The sequence below is a fragment of the Rissa tridactyla genome, chromosome 5 (genome assembly GCF_028500815.1).
Source record: "Rissa tridactyla isolate bRisTri1 chromosome 5, bRisTri1.patW.cur.20221130, whole genome shotgun sequence".
Lineage (NCBI taxonomy): Eukaryota > Metazoa > Chordata > Aves > Charadriiformes > Laridae > Rissa > Rissa tridactyla.
In genome coordinates this window covers 44,684,026-44,705,797 of record NC_071470.1, presented here as the reverse complement: position 1 = coordinate 44,705,797, position 21,772 = coordinate 44,684,026, and the positions used below count along the sequence as shown (strand labels likewise).

At 35.2% G+C, this 21,772-nt stretch overlaps 1 protein-coding gene across 3 annotated transcripts in view; it reads right to left on the bottom strand.

Moving 5' to 3' along the window:
* FSTL5 (follistatin like 5) overlaps positions 1-19,733 on the bottom strand; it is a 290,553-nt gene extending 270,820 nt beyond the window's left edge. For 2 of the 3 annotated variants that reach the window (XM_054202953.1, XM_054202952.1), the window contains exon 1: positions 19,599-19,721. In XM_054202953.1, the coding sequence (XP_054058928.1) occupies positions 19,599-19,721 (123 nt within the window). Of the gene's footprint in view, positions 1-19,598 lie in introns of all 3 variants that reach the window. The other variant, XM_054202954.1, reaches the window with a different exon arrangement.
* Positions 19,734-21,772: the final 2,039 nt, after the last annotated feature.

The window sequence follows — 21,772 nt, the reverse complement described above, 5'->3', positions numbered from 1 at the left end:
CAACTAAAACATATGGTTACAACTTTTCACATTTTGTAAAATAATACGGGTAGTGATGTTATATTTGTGTTGTTGCCTGCAACCCAATCTTACAAATCTAAGTTAATGACTTTTTTCTTGTTTCAAAATAAAGAAGTGTGTCAAAACCTGTACCTGTCTGGAAAGTATGTTTTCAAATTCCTCCATTAATACATTAGAAATACTGGTCAGATATAAAAAAACCACACACAAAAAAAAAAAAACAAAACCAAAACAAACCCCCTTCTATTAACAATAAAATATGGTGTACTAGATTGTAAAGCATTTCCACGTATGTTCTTAATGTGTCTAAAATGCAATGAATAGTATTTCCTGAAATACAGGATATGATGCGACAGGTTGAACTTACAAGTAACTCTAAATCTCTGATTTTCATGCTGTACTACAACTAAAGCAATAGTTTCAGTATTGCTTAACTCCTTTGACGTTTCTTTTTAAACTACAGCCAGCATTTGATGTAGATCTATCTAGCACTTTCTTCTAGTCTTCATAAAAGAGAATTTGGTTTTGTTTTCATTTTATATATCTTTATAGGTCAGAGAGTGAAACTTAAACTTTAACAGGCAGGTTAACTCAGTGGAATCTTATTAATGATAAGCATTCTGTGCTTGAAAAAAAAAAAAAAAAAAAAAAGGATTTAGAGGCAATACGTAGCCAAGTCTTGTCAGTGTTCAGATACCACAATTTAGAGGCTGAAGACTTAATCCAAGCATTGATGACTAGATCAGAGTAGCCTTGCAGGAGAGCAATCTTAAAAATCAAATCTTGGTATCAAAAGAGAAGAGAAACACTTAAAAGGATGAGAAGGACTTTTTAGGGAGAACAGAGTACAATCTCAGCAAAGTTAGGAGACGAAAGAAAATTACCCAGATGAAATATTAAAATTAAAAAGGATTTTTTTTAAAAATGGAACATGTTAAGATTTCAGTGACTTAAAAAAAAAACAAAAAAATTTCAAGGAAAGAAGGCATTAGATGCAGCATATCTTTTATTTTCTTTAAAGACCTTATTTTTTTCTAATATCTTTAGTTTCTTTAATTTCAGATGAAGACTTCTGATCACCTTTTCATGGCTTAGTTTCCTCAAAAGACTTGAATTTTAACTTCAAGATGCCATTCAATCTATCATGAAAAAACTTTGCTAGCAGATCATAGACCAGCCTCAGTGTGATATGTGTTGGGCCAGCAAGATGCTTGGTAGCAGCTAAGTGCATCCAGATAGAAAGAGAAGTCTGTAAGCCTCAAGTTATTTCAAGATTAACCAGTGATTAGACTGGATGTAGCATCTCTGAACTGTGAAATTAACCTTCTGCCTAGGGAAAGCTGATTTAATATTAGCCTTTTCAACTGAAAACACAGAGTTAAAAAATATAGAAAAATTTATATTGAAGGTGCATTAAATACAGATTCTTCCTTATTATTAAAAGATGAAGTATGTGAATTAACTTATGTAGAAAACCACTGAGAAGCAACGACTTATGTTAGTGAGTAGATGTTATAAGCACCTACAACTTAGGAAAATTAAGTTCGGATGCTCAGAGAAATAGGAACTGCTCATCCTGTTTGATGGTAAACAAACAAACAAACAAACCTCTAAGAGCCTTGGAACATGAGAGAGGTAAACAAACAATTGTTCATCATGCCAGATACTTCCACTTGCATTTGTGCAGCATGCTAGCGTTTTGATGCTAGTTGGCCTGAAAATAAATCTCTATCCATATGCTATTAGAAAGCATGTAAATGTGCAAACATCACTGTATTAAGTAAAATATACCAATTCCGTATAAACACTGTGGTGTGGAGGAGTCAATAGACCTGCTTTTACATACATTTCTGTTATTTTTCTCCTGTATTGCACTATTATATATATAAACAAAATATTTTCACCTCGCTTGTTCTCAACTGAATAAGTTATATATATTTACTGTCTAAGTAATACTGGAATAATTACATGAACCACAATATTATATTGTTATCTATTGCTACGAGTCACCTGTAAGCAGAACAAATCATCTTGCATCCCAGGATTTTTTATCTGCCTCAATATAGCAAAATGGTTTTGAATTTAACAGTCTCCAAACCAAATTAATCAGACAAGTTGCGTGGCTTTGCATGGTTTTGTGCTGCATCATATTGTATAAGCCTGATAAAACGTATCGATGCAGAACATATTAGAACTGTAAAGAAACCTTTCTTGTGTGTCTAACAGAGTGAATTCAATGTAAACTTTTCAAAGCACAGTGGATGAAAGTGGAGAAAATGTCAAGTTTTCTGCTGTGTTTGTGAACTAAAAAAGATCATGGATGGCAGACCACACAAATTGCTATTCAGGCAAATCATAACTTATAAGCTATTTGCAATATATATCAAACTAGGGTCTGTAAAGAAACTTATTTAAATATACACAGAAATGCTTTTGCAAGGTATAAGAGCTCTTTTTCTAGTGCTATTTTCTCTTTGTCTTAACACACAAATAGTGTCAATATCTCTTAAAACGTCCCAACATTTTGACATCATCCTTGTTCAAAAATGACGTTTGGTACATAATGTTGGCATAGTATCAAATTTTATTTAGAAAGGGCTTCATATTAGCAATAAGGGAGTAGAGCAGGATGGTTAAAGGGACTCTTAATGTACAGTGATTCCAAAGAAGGTACACAGCAATTTATAGTAAAGACAAGAACTGATCTGTAAAGGTAGATAATATTTTAGGACTAACAAAATCCACCAGCCATTTTAGAAACAGCAAAGCTAGTTTCTTAGGCCCGCTTAAATACGTATCACGTGCATTCCATTTGGTTTTTTTTCTTTTGAAAGAAGAGCCAGTATTTATAAACCATGGATGTTGGACATAGAAGCATATTGACTTCCACTTAATTCTGGGTTTTTTTGAAAGACAAACTACATACTTGTACTGCATCAGAGAACCTCACCCATCTCTCTGCCTGAACCATCTGTTGAGGATCTGGGTACATGTCTGCCAGAGTGGGCTAGTGATAAAGAAGAATATTTCCTTCTTGCAAAACTCAGGCAAAGTCTCCTCTTCCCTGCTGGCCATATTTAAAAAGTAGCTGCTGAATTAATGGAATTCTTAAAATAAACAAATTGCTAATTAGTCTAAAACATATGGTAGATTGTCCTTGATATGTGACAAAAATTAAAATAATTTAATAAACATAAACCACTAATTACAGAAACTCTGATGAAAGAGGGAGTGCAAACTTATTTGCTTGATTAACAATTTATAATGAAAATTTATCATTAGTCATATCATAAAATGTAGTTAAAATGCATAAAATTAGTTTTGTGTTCATTACCTTTAATATTCATTTTGCGGTGCGAATACTTTGTTACTATATAGTTACTTTAAAAAAGTAATTAAAGGAATAATTGTTATTAAAGATATTATTTCATTGAGACAGGTACCAAGATAATTATTCCTACCATGTTGTTAAAACACACACAAGCAATGGCAGTTGTACAACAACATATTAGTTTATATATACAATACATATATAATCTTATATATATATAAAAAAATACAACAGCTTTAATTACAAGAAATCTGAATTATACACGTACAGATTTTTATTCATGGATGAAATAGTAGCATGGTAACAGCTATAGATAGCAAGTGCCCATACAGCACAAGACAATTTGGTAAACTATTCTCAGAACCAATTTGGTCAATGACATTATGCTGAAAGTTTGTGTTTCAAAAAAGTTTCACAGAATCAGACTTATCAGACTCAGCAATTGCAGTACAATTGCATTTTAAACTACAAATGCATGCAAAGCAGAAGCAACAACATTTACATTTGTAAAGCTATTCTGTTAAATAGCAGTAAGCAAGGCCTTGGTTATTATACTAAGGAAGAAAGAATGAGCAAAAAGTGATCCATTTTCCTGTTGCTCTTGTCAGAATACTATTTACTACAGAGAGCTTTGTAATTTAATGTTTGCACCAGGATTCTTGCACTGGTATCCTGCATACACAGCTCAGTCTTGTTAGCAATTGCCACCGTTTATGGCAGCAAATTCTGGGAAAACAACGTGACACAGGCTGTTCTTGTATCAATTAATGCATTACATGAATGCAAGACTGTGTGAAGGAAACAAGATGCGGAGCAAGGTGGCTAGGCAGAAATAAGGAAAAATATAAAGCTGTTGAAGTTTTCAGAATTAACACCGTTCCCAGGATTTGGTATTACAGTCTTAGAAAAAGGCTTACAGGCCTGTGGAGAAGATTTGATGAAGCCTTGAATTCATGAGCCGTTATGAAAGGGACCTGACAGCATTTGGGAAGCCTAGATACAAGAGTGAAATATTGTTTCATTAAAAACAAAATAACAAGAAAAAAATCCAACCATAGAGTTGGGGGTAGAGGGCAACTGTGAAATCTGATGATTTGGTTCTTGGTTTGCTGATTTAGATCCCTGAGGAGTACAACAGTCATGGCAGACTCAGAAAGGGGGGCATGAAGCAGTTGTTCCTCTTCGCGTGCAGCAAATTACAACCCTTCAAAGCAAAGGGGAAGCAAAGAAAAAATAAAGATATGCAAAAGTTCCACATCATCTTGTCTATGCCTTTATACTTTTAAAGAAAACTATCTTTAGGCCAGGCTTCAACAAAGCATGCACTTCCTTCTGTTTGCTTTTCCATCCGTTAAAGTTCTACACAAAGGCTAATCCACAGTTTTTCCATTAAGGCACATCTGACTGTGCATTAAAGCAAATCACCTAGACGTGTTGGTAGGGCCCATACTAGTCTTAAAGGCAGCCTCGGACCATGTAAAGCAGAGCAGACAAAGCCTTCGTCCTCAAGGTGAAACAATTGTTCTGGGATAAAGTTACAGCCTGACTCACAATGTTCTTCAGTACCAACCGAATTGAAGTAGCTTCATACTAATGTCACAGTAATCTTGTATAAACCGCGTATTACATTCTACAAAATAATACTTCTTTTCCAAAACAGGCAGAGATAGAAAGACTAATGCATTTTAAAAGCAACAATTCTTCTGGTAGTTCATGACTAACGTGTTCACGTTTCCTAAAACTGCTGCCTAGTGTAAGGCTGCAGAGAGCTCCCAAGGGAAATAAGCACCCTGGAGTTACGCATATATGCCCTGATTACTGTCGCAGTGGAAAAGAAGCTAAGAATTAGATTTGATTTTATCTTATCTTTAAATTCAAGGATTCTTATTTCACCAAATCATTACTTTTTAAGTAGGACTGTAAAGTTTTCTATTGTCTTTTTATTTCCAATGTAAGATCTTGTCCAAGAGGAATCTTAAGGATTCTAGAGGCCCAATAAAACAGTAGGCAAAGGCCAAATAAAGTCTTTCCTTCATCTTACTGAGGCAGAGAAGGGCCTGTTTTCCAAATTTTGTCTTTCTTTAAATGGAAAAATCAGAGAAAATCTTCATGCTAACTTTAAGGATCAATTCTTCTACGGCTGTTACCCTTCTATATATACACTGCTTTCATTAGGACAATTATCCTAAAACAACTGGCCACAGTTCTGAGCCAAATAGGAAAAAATAAATAATCAATGGAACATGCATAGAAGCTTACTCTGGGTAAATTTCTTAGGTAGCTCATTCTTACAGAAATACAACATAACTATAGCTGTTGACCTGGGGGTGTTGGTCGACAGCTAGCTGAAAATGAGCCAGGACTGTGCCCAGCTGGCCAAGAAAGCCAGTAGCATCTTGGCTTGTCTGAGAAATAGCGTGGCCAGCAGGACTAGGGAAGTGATTGTCCTCCTGTACTTGGCACTGATGAGGCCACGCCTCAAATACCATGTCCAGTTTGGGACCCCTCACTACAAGACAGACACTGAGATTCTGGAGTGAGTCCAGAGAAGGGCAATGAAGACGGTGGAGGGTCTCGAGCATAAGCCAGATGAGGAGGGGCTGAGGGAACTGGGGTTGTTTAGCCTGGAGAAAAGGCGGCTGAGGGGAGACCTTAGCGTTCTCTACAACTACTTGAAAGCAGGTTGTAGCGAGGTGGCAGTCTGTATCCTCTCCCAAGTAACAAGCAATAGGACAAGAAACAATGGCCTCAAGTTGTGCCAGGGGAGGTTTAGATTGGATATTAGGAAAAATTTCTTCACTGAAAGGGTTATCAAGCATTGGAACAGGCTGCCCAGGGAAGTGGTTGAGGCACCATCCCTGGAGGCATTTAAAAGATGCGTAGATGTGGTGCTGAGGGACATGATTTAGTTGTGGACTTAGCAGTGCTAGGTTAATGGTTGAACTTGATGATCTTACAGATCTTTTCCATCCTAAACGATTCTATGATTCCAGCCTACCAAGAAAGAAATGAGATAACACAGGACAGTTGATAAGGTGCTGTAAATGAATTTACTTATCTCATACAGGTCATAAGCTAACCATACTCATTGTATATATTTATTTTGAAATTATCTGACGACACTCCAGATTTGAGTAGACAAATAAGGGAGAGAGAGATCTCCAAGAGGCAATATTTTAGCATACTGAATTATAATGACAGGACCAGGGGAAATGGTCTGAAGCTGCGGCAGGGGAGGTTTAGGTTAGGTATTAGGAAGAATTACTTCACAGAAAGAGTGGTCAGGCACTGGAACAGCCTGCCCAGGGAGGTGGTTGAGTCACCATCCCTAGAGGTATTTAAGAAACATCTAGATTTGGCACTTCAGGGCATGCTCTAGTGACAGAGATTGTAGGGGGGTTTTTTGTGTGTGTGTGTATGGTTGGACTCAATCTCAAAGGTCCTTTCCAACCATGAAGATTCTATCACTGGAAATTCTAAGGGACAGTATTTAGTGGGTATTCTATTATCTTCCCCCTCATGTGAGCTCCTAAAACTCCAGGTAACCTCAGAATTACTGAAAAGCATTATATTTCCTGACAAAATAGTGTTATTTTTTTTCCCCAAAACCCCAGTACAGATGGATCTTAGCTGCACAATTCCCACTGACATTAATGGGAGTAATTTGCCTAAAACCCCTATTCTTTTTTTTTTTTTTTTTTAAATTTCAGAGATGGTTTTTAAGTGCAATTTTCTCAAGTGTAATTTTCTATAAACCACATAATGTGCATTGCATTTTGTTATTCAGCCTTTCTGAGGCTCATTCAGATCTTATCTTTCCTCTCTGCAAATTTTTGTCTAGATAAAAGAAAATGTGCAGGAAGAATGACAATTAGAGAGTATAGACATGAGAGTGTCAACATCAATTACCTTCTTACAATGCAAGTAATATATAGTCTGTGCTAGGACATAAATATGGGTAAAAATGTAGTATATCTACCAGTATTGATTAAAACCGATATGCTGATAAGTTTCTAGGAATAATATTTTGTTTCTGCCTTTCATCTTACAAAGGCAGATAAGGTAGTGTTGCAAAGGAAAAAAGAAACTCATGATATGAATATTAATCAGTTGCACCTGCCCTTTTGTAAAGTGTTCAACTGTACATTTGAGGTATACATTCATTTTAGCCAGAAATTTGATGAAAGGTTATACCGTATTATCCACTGTGTGACATTTAGTAAACTAGAAAGTAAAATTAAGATGATTTTTTTCTGTTGAATCTTAGAAAATTCAAGATTAGCTCAGTATTTGGTTGTTGAATTTCAACTAACTATTCAAAATAAATCATGAAGCTATATACAGTACAGATGTACCAACAATTGGTTACAGTCTCCCTACTGTGAAGTAGGGAATGTATTGTAAAGCTTCTAGTTATTTTCTCGTGGAGTTCATGTTGGAAGCAAGAAGCTTACAAAAAAAAAAAAAAGTGTGCAAAGAGCTGAAATAACAATTCAGTAAATATCCAAAGTTCTAATCTAATTGATAAGTGTATTTTAATAATAGTTCCTTAATTTTTATATATATAAAAGACATCCATTTTTCTTCCCTGCCCTAGACTGATACAGCTAAAATCAGGTTTGTTTTTAATAATGAACTATGAATAATGTTTTGCAAACATTTCCTTGTACCAAACCAAAGACTTTCATTACATTCTCTCTAATGATGGAGTAGATATCAGGATGCAGTCATTGGAAGGAGAAGACAGATGTATCCAAATGATAAACTCTGTTAATAATCAAGGGAAATGATCTGGAAATATTAAGGTGTAGAAAGTATTGGAAGACTCAATAATTTTTTTGAAGGACATGCTTTACTCATGCTGCAGTTACAGGAGCAATGAAGGAATACAGAAATAAATGGGTGACCTTCATCTGGAAAGTCAGATTGGCTAATACAATAGTTTCTCAGACCTTTGGAAAAAAAAAAAAACAAAAACAACCCACAAACTATCAGTTGCAATGGGATTGGTCTTTCACAATCTTTAGGATCATTTTAGTGTAATATAGTAGTTACTGTTATTTTTAACGTATTTTTTTATCCAGTAGAATTGTTACATCAAATGATGTAACACCAAATAATATTAGATATATGAATGAAGTTGAATAAATTCTATTAAAATAATGTAATATTAATTTTGTATTACTTGTATTGATGTATGAGTATAATCCTCAGGTAAGAATAGTAGAAATTAATAGCATTTCCATGAATGACTCTAGAGAATGAAGGATTTTGCTAATGCCTGAGGAGAGTGATAGACCTTATTTCTTAGAAATTAGACTTGAATTATAGGCTGTTTATTCCAGGTTACATGCCCAGAGGCTATACATTAAACAAATGACTAACAATTTTTGTTTTGTTTGTTTTCATGGGAAGGGGGGGACGTAGAAGGAATAAGTTTGTTAGGTTTTTCGTATTTCAAATTAATATTGAGTAGGGGAACTCAATTCCAAAAATGTATTTGATAGAATTAACAATGACTATTAAGCAGTTGTTATTAATACCATGCAATATTAAAGAAATATTTATTGCTATTTTACTTAATTCATATAAATGCACTGTTCATACATTGCAATGTTCATACATTACATATTCATATGTATGAACAGAATAAATATAGCATAGTTAACAAAATACATTAAATGAAAACTTAAATATGCCAAAGAGCTAAAAAGACACATCAAGTGAAACAATAATCTTTTGCTCATCTCTCAGGTCACTTTCAACAAGGTCAAATAGTATTTTTTTTTAATTAAAGTTTAGGAGATCTTTCGTTTGACCTTTATATTTTAGGCTCTAACCTTCCATGTTCTTACAAGCATTTAAGCATAGTCATATCAATGCATAACAATAAAAATTAAGACATAATTAAGACAGCTTTTAGTTAAGCTGTCATTAAACTCCATTTTCTTTGTGTGTCAGGCCTGAGCAAAGCTACCAAAACCTTTAATGTTTTCAATGGGCATCTTAAGTTTTAGCCCCATTATTTCAAAGGCAAATAAAACCAGTGGTTTGGGGTTGAGTTTTTTTGCAGGTTGTTTTGTTTTGGTTGGTTAGGGTTGGGGTTTTTTTGTTGCTGTTGCTGCTGCTGTTAGGTTTTATTTATGGAAAATGAATCTGAAACTGAAAGACATCACATTCCCTTAGCTCTTGGTTGAAGGGATTTGAGGATACTGACAGATGTAGTGTTCTTATCTGGTAAGATTTACCATGGAATTAGTTAGCAGAAACAAATAGAATGCTCTGAGCTGGACTATGATCCCAGCAGCAAGTATAAAAGAGGAAGAGTAAAAATAAGATGTCACGATAACTATTGTAGTCTATGCAGAGTCACCCTACCCAGAACTGGAGGCATTTTAAGGTAAGCATAGACTACTTAAGTAACAACGGTCGACAGGATAAGAGGACAGAAGTCTATGAGACTTTCTAACTGATATTTTGCTTTATAAACAATGGAGATAGTCACAGAGTTTTCTAGTTACAGAACTCTCAAAAGGAAAGGCTGTTGAAGAAAGCTAAATGAAATACACCTAGACCTCACATACATAAACACAGATCTATGTTTCTTTGCAAAGCTTTCAGATGAAAAAATTTTAACTGATCATGAAAATAAATGGTAGAGAAATAACATATTGTGATAGCAAATACTTTTACTGCAAGATAAGAAAAGCCATGGTTCGCATGAGGTACAGATGGGTTGCTTAACCTGACGTCTTGGTGACATGAGATCAGGACAGCTGATATTGCAAAACCAAAAAAAAAAAGCTATAGTAACATTCCATCAAACATGGTTTTATCCAAAAAATATCAGATTTGTGCTCCCACTGCAGATCACATTCTCAGTAAAATTATCACAGTTCAAAATTACTACTAAAAAAGCAATTAAGACAAATTAACTAATGAAGAAGGAAGAGTTTAGAACTACTGAAATTTTTTTTCTAGTGTTAAAAAGAGCTATTTTTTCTGAACTTGTTTTTCTACCACATAAAGTATAGGACTGAAAGTCTTAAGGATGTTTTAAAATACAGATATTGAAGAGACATGAACGTAAGACCTAATATTAGTCAATCTAATTAGAGACAATTTAAAAGGAGTCTAATTGTACACACTGTACTTTAATTTGATCTCAAACCCAATGTAATTAACAGTTTTCTTACAAAACATTATTACTATATGTTATTGCTGCATTTACTCAGCAGTAGAATATATATATAAAATATATATTCAGTTGGGAATGTATCACTGTATAGATGCACAATATACTGATGTTTAAAACAAATGTTTATAGTAAATAATTATTTTCATTTAAAAGCAGTATTTAAATAGCTAATTAGAATCAGAAAGGTGAAAAATTAACCATAAACTAAGTATATCATTATTTAGATAAAAAAAAATGGGACTGAGGTACATCCCAGTTTCCCTGCACACCAATAAAGCTATTATACACCATGTTCATTATTTAATAATATTTGGATATTGATTTTTGCATATTACTTCTTATATTAGAAGCACTGTCTATGCTACAGGATATGACTTTCATTTTAACGAACCCAGATAATAAAGGTTAATAAAGATAATAAAAATCTACATCTTCCTAGGTAATGAAAATAGGTATTAAATCCTTGGGAAAAATGACCGAGAAAAAGAAGCAGTGGAAAAGACTAAAATAAAACACTTGGCTGATAGAAAAAAACCTTAAAACTCATTTAATAATATACAGACTAGTCTTGAGTATCTGAAGAATAAGAGACAGCAAGGAAGGCTGGAAAAGAGACGGATCTCATAAACTTCTGTAGCAACATGCACTTCAAGTATCTGGACTCTTTCATGATCTTAGAAATTTCAACTGCACAAATTTGAGCAGGAGCAAAGCACCTCAAGTAATATATAAAACAAGTCTCTTCTGGCTTTGTTTTGCTACTACTGTGATTGCAATTTGTGATGATGGTTTGCCATTTTAATAGGACGTGAAAAAAACATACTAATCAAGAATCTGAAGTGATGGCCGATATAGATTGTGTTTGCATCAACTCCCAAACACCAGAAAGGTTCAAAACCCATTGTCTTATCTATACAGAGGCTAACTGGAAATCCCCTTCCTAGAAAGCAATACGATAAGGCCAAGCGGAGTACTGTAGAAAATAATTACATTACCTCCATATACCACTACTTTATATTTTATTCTTTGTTGCCAAGCTGACATGTGAAATTTAAAAGGCAGCATTAATCAAAAGGTAGGTAATACACATGGATCTCATCATTCCTTAAAATAACTGTGTAAAATTAATCTTTTTCACAGGGGCGATTTTCAGTAACAGGATCGCAAAAGATAGGTACAGCAAGATGTTCGGTGCAATAGTGAAGATACACCTTTGCTCCTTCACTAGCCCCATAGATTTAACTTAAAGTTTATAGCTAGGTGTTGCTAATGAATTAGCAATGCAAGCATCAACAGACAGCTTGAAAGAAGAACTTCACGCTTGCCTTAATTCCAGACTTTGACACCCTTGCCCCCCCCCCCCGCCATGAATGACTAGTTGGAAAAAGGACTACAGAAGAAATTTTATAGGCAACTCTCCTAAGACTTTTTCAAAAAATGCTTTGAGCATGTAGTGAGAGATAGCAAAAACAACATATTTAATTGCTATCAGCTAATTAATAGACAATGATTGTAATGGGACTTAAAAAAAATTAGCCATGCCTTTTAAATGTTATCGCCCACAGGAAAAAGCAGATTAGAATGCAGATCATTCTCTCCCCGAGAAAAGCAAAATAAAATAAAAGATGTTTCATAAGACTTCTTGACTACAGTTAGACAAATGATTAAGGGGGGTAAATAGAAAAAGTAAGTCTTGTGACTTAAATGAAATCATGGAATTTGCATAGGACATAGATCCTGTGTTCAAGGAGCCTCAGAAGGAAGAACATTTTCTTGTTACCTTAGAGCTGAGAGTAGCATTGATGTGCTCAGGAAAAGCTCTGTTCTTAGTCCTTGGAATTCACTATTGCATCTTAATGCAATGGATTTTTTTACCCTCTCTCTCTCTCTCTGTCTAGGACAGAGGATTTAAGAGGATCAAATTTTATGACTTCTCAGATCCTGCAAGCAAACAGACTTTCCAGAAAAACACTGTGAACTATAAACCTCAGGTTGTTTGGAGACCATACCACACAAGGAAAGCTCAGGCTATTTTTGAATCCTGAAGTACTACTTTCTGTGCATTTCTTTCTTTCTGTGATACCCTAAATAAAAATAACATCATTGAACACTCAGCCTGTCTGTATTTTACGGGTGTTTCATTATAAAACAGAATGCACTATTAGTTGAGGGAGAACATTTCATAACCTTTGGTCAAAAACCTAAATGCAGAACATGTATTCTATGCTTTGTGTTTATACATTCAAATTTGTCTTTAATAACCTGGGAGAGCATGCTTATGCCACTATATGTTTCTCTCTTGCTTTGTTGCATTCAGACAAAGTCATTATTGCCTAAACACCTCTAAACTAGACCAAGTTCTAATCCAACCTAATCACCTCTAAACTGACTTAATCCTGAGGCCTAAATTAATGAGAATCACAGTTGAATTGCCTAATTTAACAACAAACAACAACAGTAAGAAGGGGGGGAGAAAGAAAAAAGGAAAGAGGCAGGTTTTTTTCACAGGAAGCTAAATATTTTTGTCTGGAGAAATAACACAGACAAAAGTGACTGCTGCCCACCTGACTCGGATCAAAACCAGACAAAATAAGGACAAGACTGGAAACAGTTACAATCAATATGGCAAAATCAGTCACTTAAGGTCCATGAAAGCTGTTAAAAACAAAGCACGTCCCCTTTGCTGTACCCTCTGTACACACCTGCTCAGCTGGACATAAAGCTGTTTCCTGATGGAAGCTCCTGGAAGGCCCAGGTCAAATTCCAATTTTCCTCAATTCTTCCCTCTCTCCTTTACCCACATCCCCCTGCCCGTTGCCCCTCCTGCCCCCACCCCCTTTCCCAAGCCAGTGGCTCTCTTAGTTAGTCATTACAAGCCTGAAGATAATCAACAGTCTTCACTGATTGTCCCTTGAGACTAGAACCAACCAACTCCCTACCCATAATGATATCATTGACAATGAGGCACTGCTGTTAACGTTAATCCCCGCTAAGCCCCATCAATCACCTGGCTTGCAGAGGAGGGTTGTGCACACACGTGTTTGATACGCAGACTTGGCATGCTCTGGAATACACGTATGAATGTACAGGCTATATCCCATACTTCTTAGTTTCTGACAGAGAATCAGACACCGACAGTCAGCATTCTGCCGGTTGCCGCCTGCCCGTCTGTACCTGGAAATCTCAGAGCATACGCTTTTTCACTGAAGACATTGTATGAACACCGCTCTCTGTCAGAGCCATGCAAATTACAAGAAGAAAATTCATTAGGATGCTAGAAGTACTTCCTAATGATTTCAGGTGGGAACCTAGGTATTAACAAATTGCTTAAAATATTTCAGCAGCACTGCAAGAAGACTCCCAAATGAAAAGTCCCTGACAAACTTTTCCAGTGTTTTGACAAATGAGGAACCAAGAATTAAGTGGTGTAACAAGAGCTGCCCAGGGAGGTTGTGGAGACCCCTTCTGTGGAGACTTTCAAGGCTCGCCTGGATGCAGTCCTGAGTAATGTGCTCTAGGCAATCCTGCTTTAGCAGGGGAGTTGGACTAGATGATCTCTAGAGGTCCCTTCCAACTCTGAAGATTCCATGATTCCATGAATCCGTGAAATTCGCATGCTGTTCAGACATATCCCAGTATTTTTCAACATAACCGTGTATGTGTAAGCCACCGCAGTTTAACAACAGAAGGGAACTGGAAATAAAATTTTCAGGAGTGCTTTGTAATATTCTTTCTCCCTTCTAGTTCAAGCCAACTTAGCTCTTCCTGGTTTTGACTATTTAATACATAAGCCATGCAGCCAAATGTTTGATCTTCGTGGCCATTACAATAATGAACGTGAATATACTTGTAATTTGGACCATAATTATAACTTAGATACGAACTGCTGCAAGTTCTTAGAGCTATATTTTATAAATTATCACAGATTTTCTGTTAGAAAATTTCCAGAAAAATAAACGTAATACTTGAAAGTCATCAGCTCATCATAGGTACTGGGTATTAAAAATTCCACTGTCATACTAGAGCAGTTCCAACTAATGCATAATAAAATTAGAAAACTGTTCAAAGTGGAAACTTTTCTTTAATACAGCATATGATAAATTAGAAAGACGCTGAAGAATAATCTGTTAATTCCTACAGATCAAGTTAAACACACAAAAATACATTTCTATATGGTAGGAAATTGCTGCATATTTAAAGGATATAAAGAGCAAAGTTGGGAAATCAGCAATGTCCAAAGCACTAGATCTAACTTTTGATTAGTGTCAAAACAGCAACTTCACATGCCATCAGACTGCTCTGGCATTAGCCAAGGAAACCTTACAGTCCAGACTCAGAAGTTAGTTATCTATATACCTAAAGAATGTTTGACTATGATTTTCTGCACAGTTTTAACAAAAAAATGTAGTATCGGAGACTGGAAAATAGTGGTTTCAATTGCTGGTGAAAATGCTGGTTTCTTAAAAGGAGCGCAATTACCTGCTAAGGAAAAACTGGCTGTAGGCTCTCACACACATTACAGCACTGAAAATTTCTATCGACAACAACAATTCTCGTAGTTATTTCCACCACTGAAGAAGGATATGAATTCCATACAACTGTGGCATAAGAATTAAATCAGCTATATGTTCTATTCTATGTAAAGCAGCATGAAGTATTGCAATATAAGTGTTCAAGTGTCTGTCCTCATATTTAGTCTACTATAAACAATCTAAAAAAAACCCAAAATTATATGAAAACCAAGAAAATAGACAAAGGCATCACTGGAGGAAGATAACGGGATATTTGAATATTCTGTTACTGGAAAAATGTATGTTCATAGTCCTTTTCTGAATTCAGCATAGGCACATACAGAAACCTGAAAACTCATGAAGGCAATCTCTTAAATGGAAGGTTCCCTAATCTCTAAACTGGAGTGTTAAGTAATTTTTTTAGAGCTCCCTAAAAAGCCAGGTGACTTTTCTGGCAAAACATGCCGGGACTTCCTTGTGATCTACCTGGATGGCTTGCTGTCCTCTGCAAACCAGGATCTGAGGAACCACACAGCTCTGAATCACATGCTAACGTAAAGATACCAAACAACCAAACTACATACCTCCTGGGCATGCAAATAAGTAAAAAGCTACAGGCTAAATAGCCTGGTATGCAAATAGTGGGGTGAATATGTGGATAAATGCTGTATACAATGTTAATAAAACCTGATATGTACTCTTCGTCCTGTGAAACAGATTTAACATTTCAACTATCTCAATTAAGTTATGCAATTTGCATTATTTGTTGCAGGTAAATGATAAATATTCAAGAGAGATGATTACATTAACTATTGAAGATGTAGAGCTGGGTACATTGGTAGCTGGGGGGCAGGGACAGTACAAAGATAGTATCAAAAGGTTTTGAACAACCTATGAATAAAATTTGTGGTAAAAATATTTAGTTCACACATTTTACTATCAACCTATTAAAGCAGTGGATTATCTTTTTTTCACTATCATCACATTTAGATTTTCTAATAAGATTTTGTAAAGATTTTCTAAAATATTTTTCTAAAAAGATTTTTGTAAAAATCTCTTCAAATCTTTTTTAAGTTTCATCAGTAAAATCCCACAACTATTGAGTTGACTATAAAAATTGTAAAAAAAAATTAAATAAATTATATATTATTATATGTAATTATTAATTATGTATTGTAATGAATCAGAATGGTTGAGGATGAAAGGGACCTCTGTAGGTCACCTTGTCCATCCCCCCTGCTGAAGTATGGTCACCTAGAAGTTGCCCAGGACCACATCCAGATGGCTTTTGAATATGTCCAAGGAGGGAGAATCCACAAGCCCTCTGGGCAACCTGTTCCAGTGCTCAGTCACCCTCACAGTAAAAAAAGTGTACAGTTATGCATAAAGCTTTTCACGATTTTTAAAGCTTTTTCCTTGTGTGCTTTTTCCTTGTGCATTTTTTCCGTACGTACTCAGACTAAATGCCTACTTGTAATTTCTGTGCATAAAGAGCTGAATTTGTTCATAGTCCCTTAAAAGAACAAAACCTTTATGATATGAATGCCTGTTTTCACCACGAACACAATTATTTTTTCAAGATAATACTTAAGTAACAACAGGATTGTTTTTCCCTGCAGTCTCACATTTGGAGCTACTTTGTTTGGACTACTGTCCCAGTCATATAAGTTCCCCTTTATTACAGCAAGAGTGATTACCCCTTTTTTTTTAATATATTCGCACTCATAAAATTGCATACATATTGCTTGATCAAAGCAAATATGACTCTGCTGATTTGCATTATCATATTCTGTTTGTAATAAGTATTCTACTCGCATAACTTAATCTAAATACTTGATATATTAAGTGTTTGATGGAAGCAGAAAGTCTCCTTTACCATATCATTTACATGTTTTGAATCTGTGTATCTGTGCCAGAAAAGTTTTTAAAAACTGACTTTAGAAAAGTCAATGTTTCATTCCTTTTTTTTATGCTAACATGTATCCATAATACCAAAAGCTGTATTATACTAAAGCATTTTTTTATCTAGATATATTGCCTAGAAAAAAACACACCATATTTTCTTTGCATTTCAGAATAAATTTTTATATCACATTTTTATTGTTCTTTTTCCTTTTTCTTTACATTTTTTTCTAGCATTCGTTTTCTTTCTATTTGAGCCTTATCTTCTTTTAAAAATAAAAAGTCTATTTGAAGGATACACCATTTGCTTTTGTTCTGTATGTATGCATATTTTTATATGTTTTTCAAAAATATAAAAGGAATGAAAAATAAAAGAAAGGTATCTCTACCTTTCATGTGTGTATATATATATATATGTATGTCTATGTGGGTACAGGGATATGTGTGTGTGTGATGCCCCCAATATTAAACTTGAAATGTTTATGATAGCCTATTCCAAGTGTTATGTGAGAGTTATCAGAGGATTAGAAGTATTATTAAGGAACAGCAACATACTGTTAATTCCACGTGCAATCTAATATTAATGTCAGAGACCATATAAATCTCAAATAGTGTTCACTATACCTCATGTCCTGCCCTTGATCCCTTGATACTTCTCACATTCTTCATTGTTTTGTTTTGGTTTTTTTTGTGGTACAAGTGATTTCCCTCTCACATGGTTCATTCCATATTTATGTTAGTAGTCTCTATCATTCCTTCTAGATTTCAAAGTATTTTTCGTGTGCTATTTTGTTGTATTTTGTTTAAAGATGACAAATGTAAGTAAACTGATGAGGCAAAGTTTCTGATTTTGCAAAATACTCAGTGTGAACACCTGTGTGCTCACACATTTACGTATTTACTTAACTGGGGGCCTGATGCATTCTTAATTCTAATTGAACAACATTCCCTAGAGAATGCAGTTTTATAAAGAAATTTATATTTTAATACTTTATTTTTCATCTGTTAGAAACTTTCTATATTTAACATGCGTAGTTGTCCTGATTTCAGCTGGGATAGAGTTAATTTATTTTTTTTCTAGTGGTTGCTGTGTTTCAGATTTGATATGAAAGGAATGTCAATAACGTGTATTGTTTTATTGTTACTAGGTGACATTTATATTTTTCAGGGACTTTTTTCAGCTTTGCATAGAAGCTGATAAGGAGCATAGATAGAACGATGGAATGGGCAATGGAATATTCTGTACCATAGACATCGTACTCAATATATAGACGGGATTAGTCAGTGCGAGGGGGGTACTCGTGATCACTGCTCAGGATGGTGCCAGTTCACAGGGCAATGAGAGTGACTTGTGTCATTATTATTATGGTTGTTATTTTCCTTTTCTGTTATTGTTCTATTAAACTGTCTTTATCTCAACCCATGAGGTTTCTTTCTTTCTCTTTATCCTCCTTTTCTCTTTCTTCTCCCTTTTCTCCCCTTCTGGGGCAAAGGGGGAGAACTGCATGAGTGGCTGCACGGTTCTGGCTGGGACCTGGGGTTAAACCACAATAATAGTATACAGCAGGTATTTGCTAATAAGCAAATGTTTTGCTCATTTGAGCAGAATTCAATTATCAGTTCCTCCTCCTTATATGCTGAGATAGAATCACATGCTTTTTGATCATTTTTTTTTCGAACTGAGGACCAATTGGAAATAGCTTTCATATTTTATAAAAAGTATTGAGAAATTAAACCAGCCAGATCTTGAAACATTAATAGAAACTGATATTTAGAGTTTCTGGCTATAATTCTGGATATCTAGTTGAAGCACCCAGATTCAGAAGTGGAAAAAGAAGGTTTTTTTATCATCTTGGTTGGCCAAATTTTAGGCCTTGGAGCTCCCCAGATGTTGCTCCCATGACTACCGTACCAAGAGGAAACTAGGAAGCTGATGACACCTATGCTAACTTCAGAGATATTACAACCCTGTTCCTTCTTTTATAGAGCCACCACAGCAGTTTTCCTCTAGCTACCAGAAAAAGAGCAGGATTTGTTAGCTGAGAACTGGTTTGGGAGTCCTGCATTCGTGACAAAGGTGTGGCAAGTAAGCAAAATTTGAATGGCATATAGTGCTTGAAGCTGGAAAGCCCAGTATCTCAGGAAACACCTGCACTATGCCATGGTTCAAAACTCCTAAATTCGGCGAGCGCTGTGAACATCTACCTCATGCAGACAAGTTTTTGGTGATCAGTTAACTTCAACACCATGCTGCTTTGACAGACAGTTCCCTTGGTTGCTGCTTGGTCTGAAATCTAGTGTGTTACAGGAAAAGTCATTGCCTTGAGCAGATGCTGACAGTTGCTTTGAGACAACATGTCCTGGCTCTCTCTCCGAGTTTCTTTTGATAAACATAATCTCTACTTTGTGAAACTAGAACAGAACTTAGCTCCCTATCTTTGAAAGATTTCTGGGCTTTCAAATCAAAACAGCTCCTGTTTACTTGTCAAATCAAGTCCATATTTTTGCAAGCATTGTTTCTGAATTAATTATTTTCTGAACGTTACTCCAATAAACACAAACAAGACAAGGCTGGAATGTAATTTATCCCTTGATCATAGAAGAAAAGCTAGAAGTGCTAGAGAATGATCTGTACCTTGTGGCGTAATCTTACTAGGGGCTGATAGGGCCTAAAGTCGTATCCTTCCTTGGCCGGCCACCCGTCTGCTCCCAGCAAAATGCATCCAAGAAGTAAAACAGCTGACCACCACATAAACATCTTTACCGGTCTGCTCCTGTCAAAATAAAATGTAAAAGTTCAGCAACAGACTGCAGTACTGCTATGTAAAATCAAGTCAAATAATAAAAGTTTACAATACTGTTATTCCATTTCTGGACTTAAATAAATATAATACAAATAGCATAATACATCTGGCCCAACAGCAAAAAGAAAAAGAAAAAAAGTGAGTAGTATTTGGGACCACAGTATCAATTCCGTTGTGCTGAACTGAACACTTTCTTGTCACTCAATTGAGAGGTTGACTGAGGAAACAACCGGCAAAAGCCTCAGAAAACATAGGACATAATAGAAAAGCAGTGGTGAAAAATTCAACACTGTTTTTCTTACATGAAGGAAAAAAGATGATCATCAATGACGTGTTCATCAACTTTTTATTTTAAATACAGCATCCTGTGATACGCTGTTCACACCCTAAAAGCGTAAAATACCTGCATACCTCTAGTATTATCTTTATCTCACCAGCATTGAAGTCTGAAATGTAAGCAAAGCACTGTGTTTTCTGCCAATATTCTGGATGAATTGCATTGTTGAAATTATGTATAGTCTATAAGCTTTATTGCATATGTCAGCATTATAAGAATATTTTCAGTCTATTATGTAAACTCGCCAAAACTTGCCCCAGAATTCACTGCAATCAAATGCAAAATTCAAGGTAGATTATTTGAAAAAATTTTCTTTGATTGGTTTGGGGTTTTGGTTGTTTCTGTTTCAGAATCCCACAAATCATGTTGCAGGTGACCTGGACTGACAAAGGACTACGATGGTAAATGCACCAGCATTCTAATACTTCTTAGAAACAAAGCCAAAACAGCAAATAGATCTTTAAGCAATGTTAGGTCACAGGACACTTCAGGAAATGATGTGAATACTTTTGTTTTAGGATTGATTACATTTAGTGAATGTTGTTTGTCTTTAGAAATAGTTATTTCAAACACGGTTGTTGGTACAGTTTTGTACGTATGTATTGCTTCATACTTGTCTAACGCTGTTTTATTATGAGCAAGAAAAATATTGTCATCCCAGAGGAGAGACTCCGCAATAATTCTTAACACCTATTTCATAACATTACAACATAGTGTCTTTTACAGTGAGTACAAAGGGGGTTCAATAACTATTTTTATTTGCATAAACAATAGCACCTTGTTGAAATTTGTGTAAGAACACTAAAAATCACAGATTTCAAACAAACGTATGAAACTTCAGTTTTTGCTGATTGCAATGTTCTGGTATATTTTAAAATAGGTTATCAAAGAATTAGTTTCTATTTGAATGATTGGTTTCATGAACCACGCCTACCTTATTCAGCTACCGTGACATGTTAAGGTGTGACCCATTAGAATTAAAATTAGGATATTAGATACTGATACTAGAAAGGGAGAAACACAACAATCTGGAAGAATGCACAGAAATGTTTCTGCTGTTAAAGACCTTGACAAACTTCTTAAATCTATGAGAAAATCAGCAAGAGATGCTGAAAAACACATAGTGAATTTGCGTTGCTGCTTTTGACTGGACTAAGACATTGTAACTTCATAAAGATAAGATCAGAACTATGGAAGGCCTATTATAATCATACTCACAGATTTTATAGATTATATGGCATGACAATTTCCTTACATGGTTCCTAATGGACCCACAAACGTGCATTTCATAAGTGGTTTCAGTATGGACTAGAGATATTTGATATTTATCATTGATATTCAGCATCTGTGTTGAAACTATCATGCTAAACGGACAACACAGCAAACTGATCCTCATCACTTCAAGACACGTGCAAGTCATTCTGCTTAGTCTATATTATTTAGTCCTGTAGCATTGGACAGAGATGAACAACTTCTCTACAGGCTGACTTATGCATGAGTGTTTATTTTTTCCCCTTTCTACCTTTCTTCTAAGGCACTTACCCAGCTAATATCAAAATCTCTGATAAGAATAAAGATATACATGAATAAGTACAAAATGTCGTAAGTGTGCCCTAAGAGCTCAGAGTGTGCACAGAATGTTAAAGTCTTGCATAACATTTCCTTTTT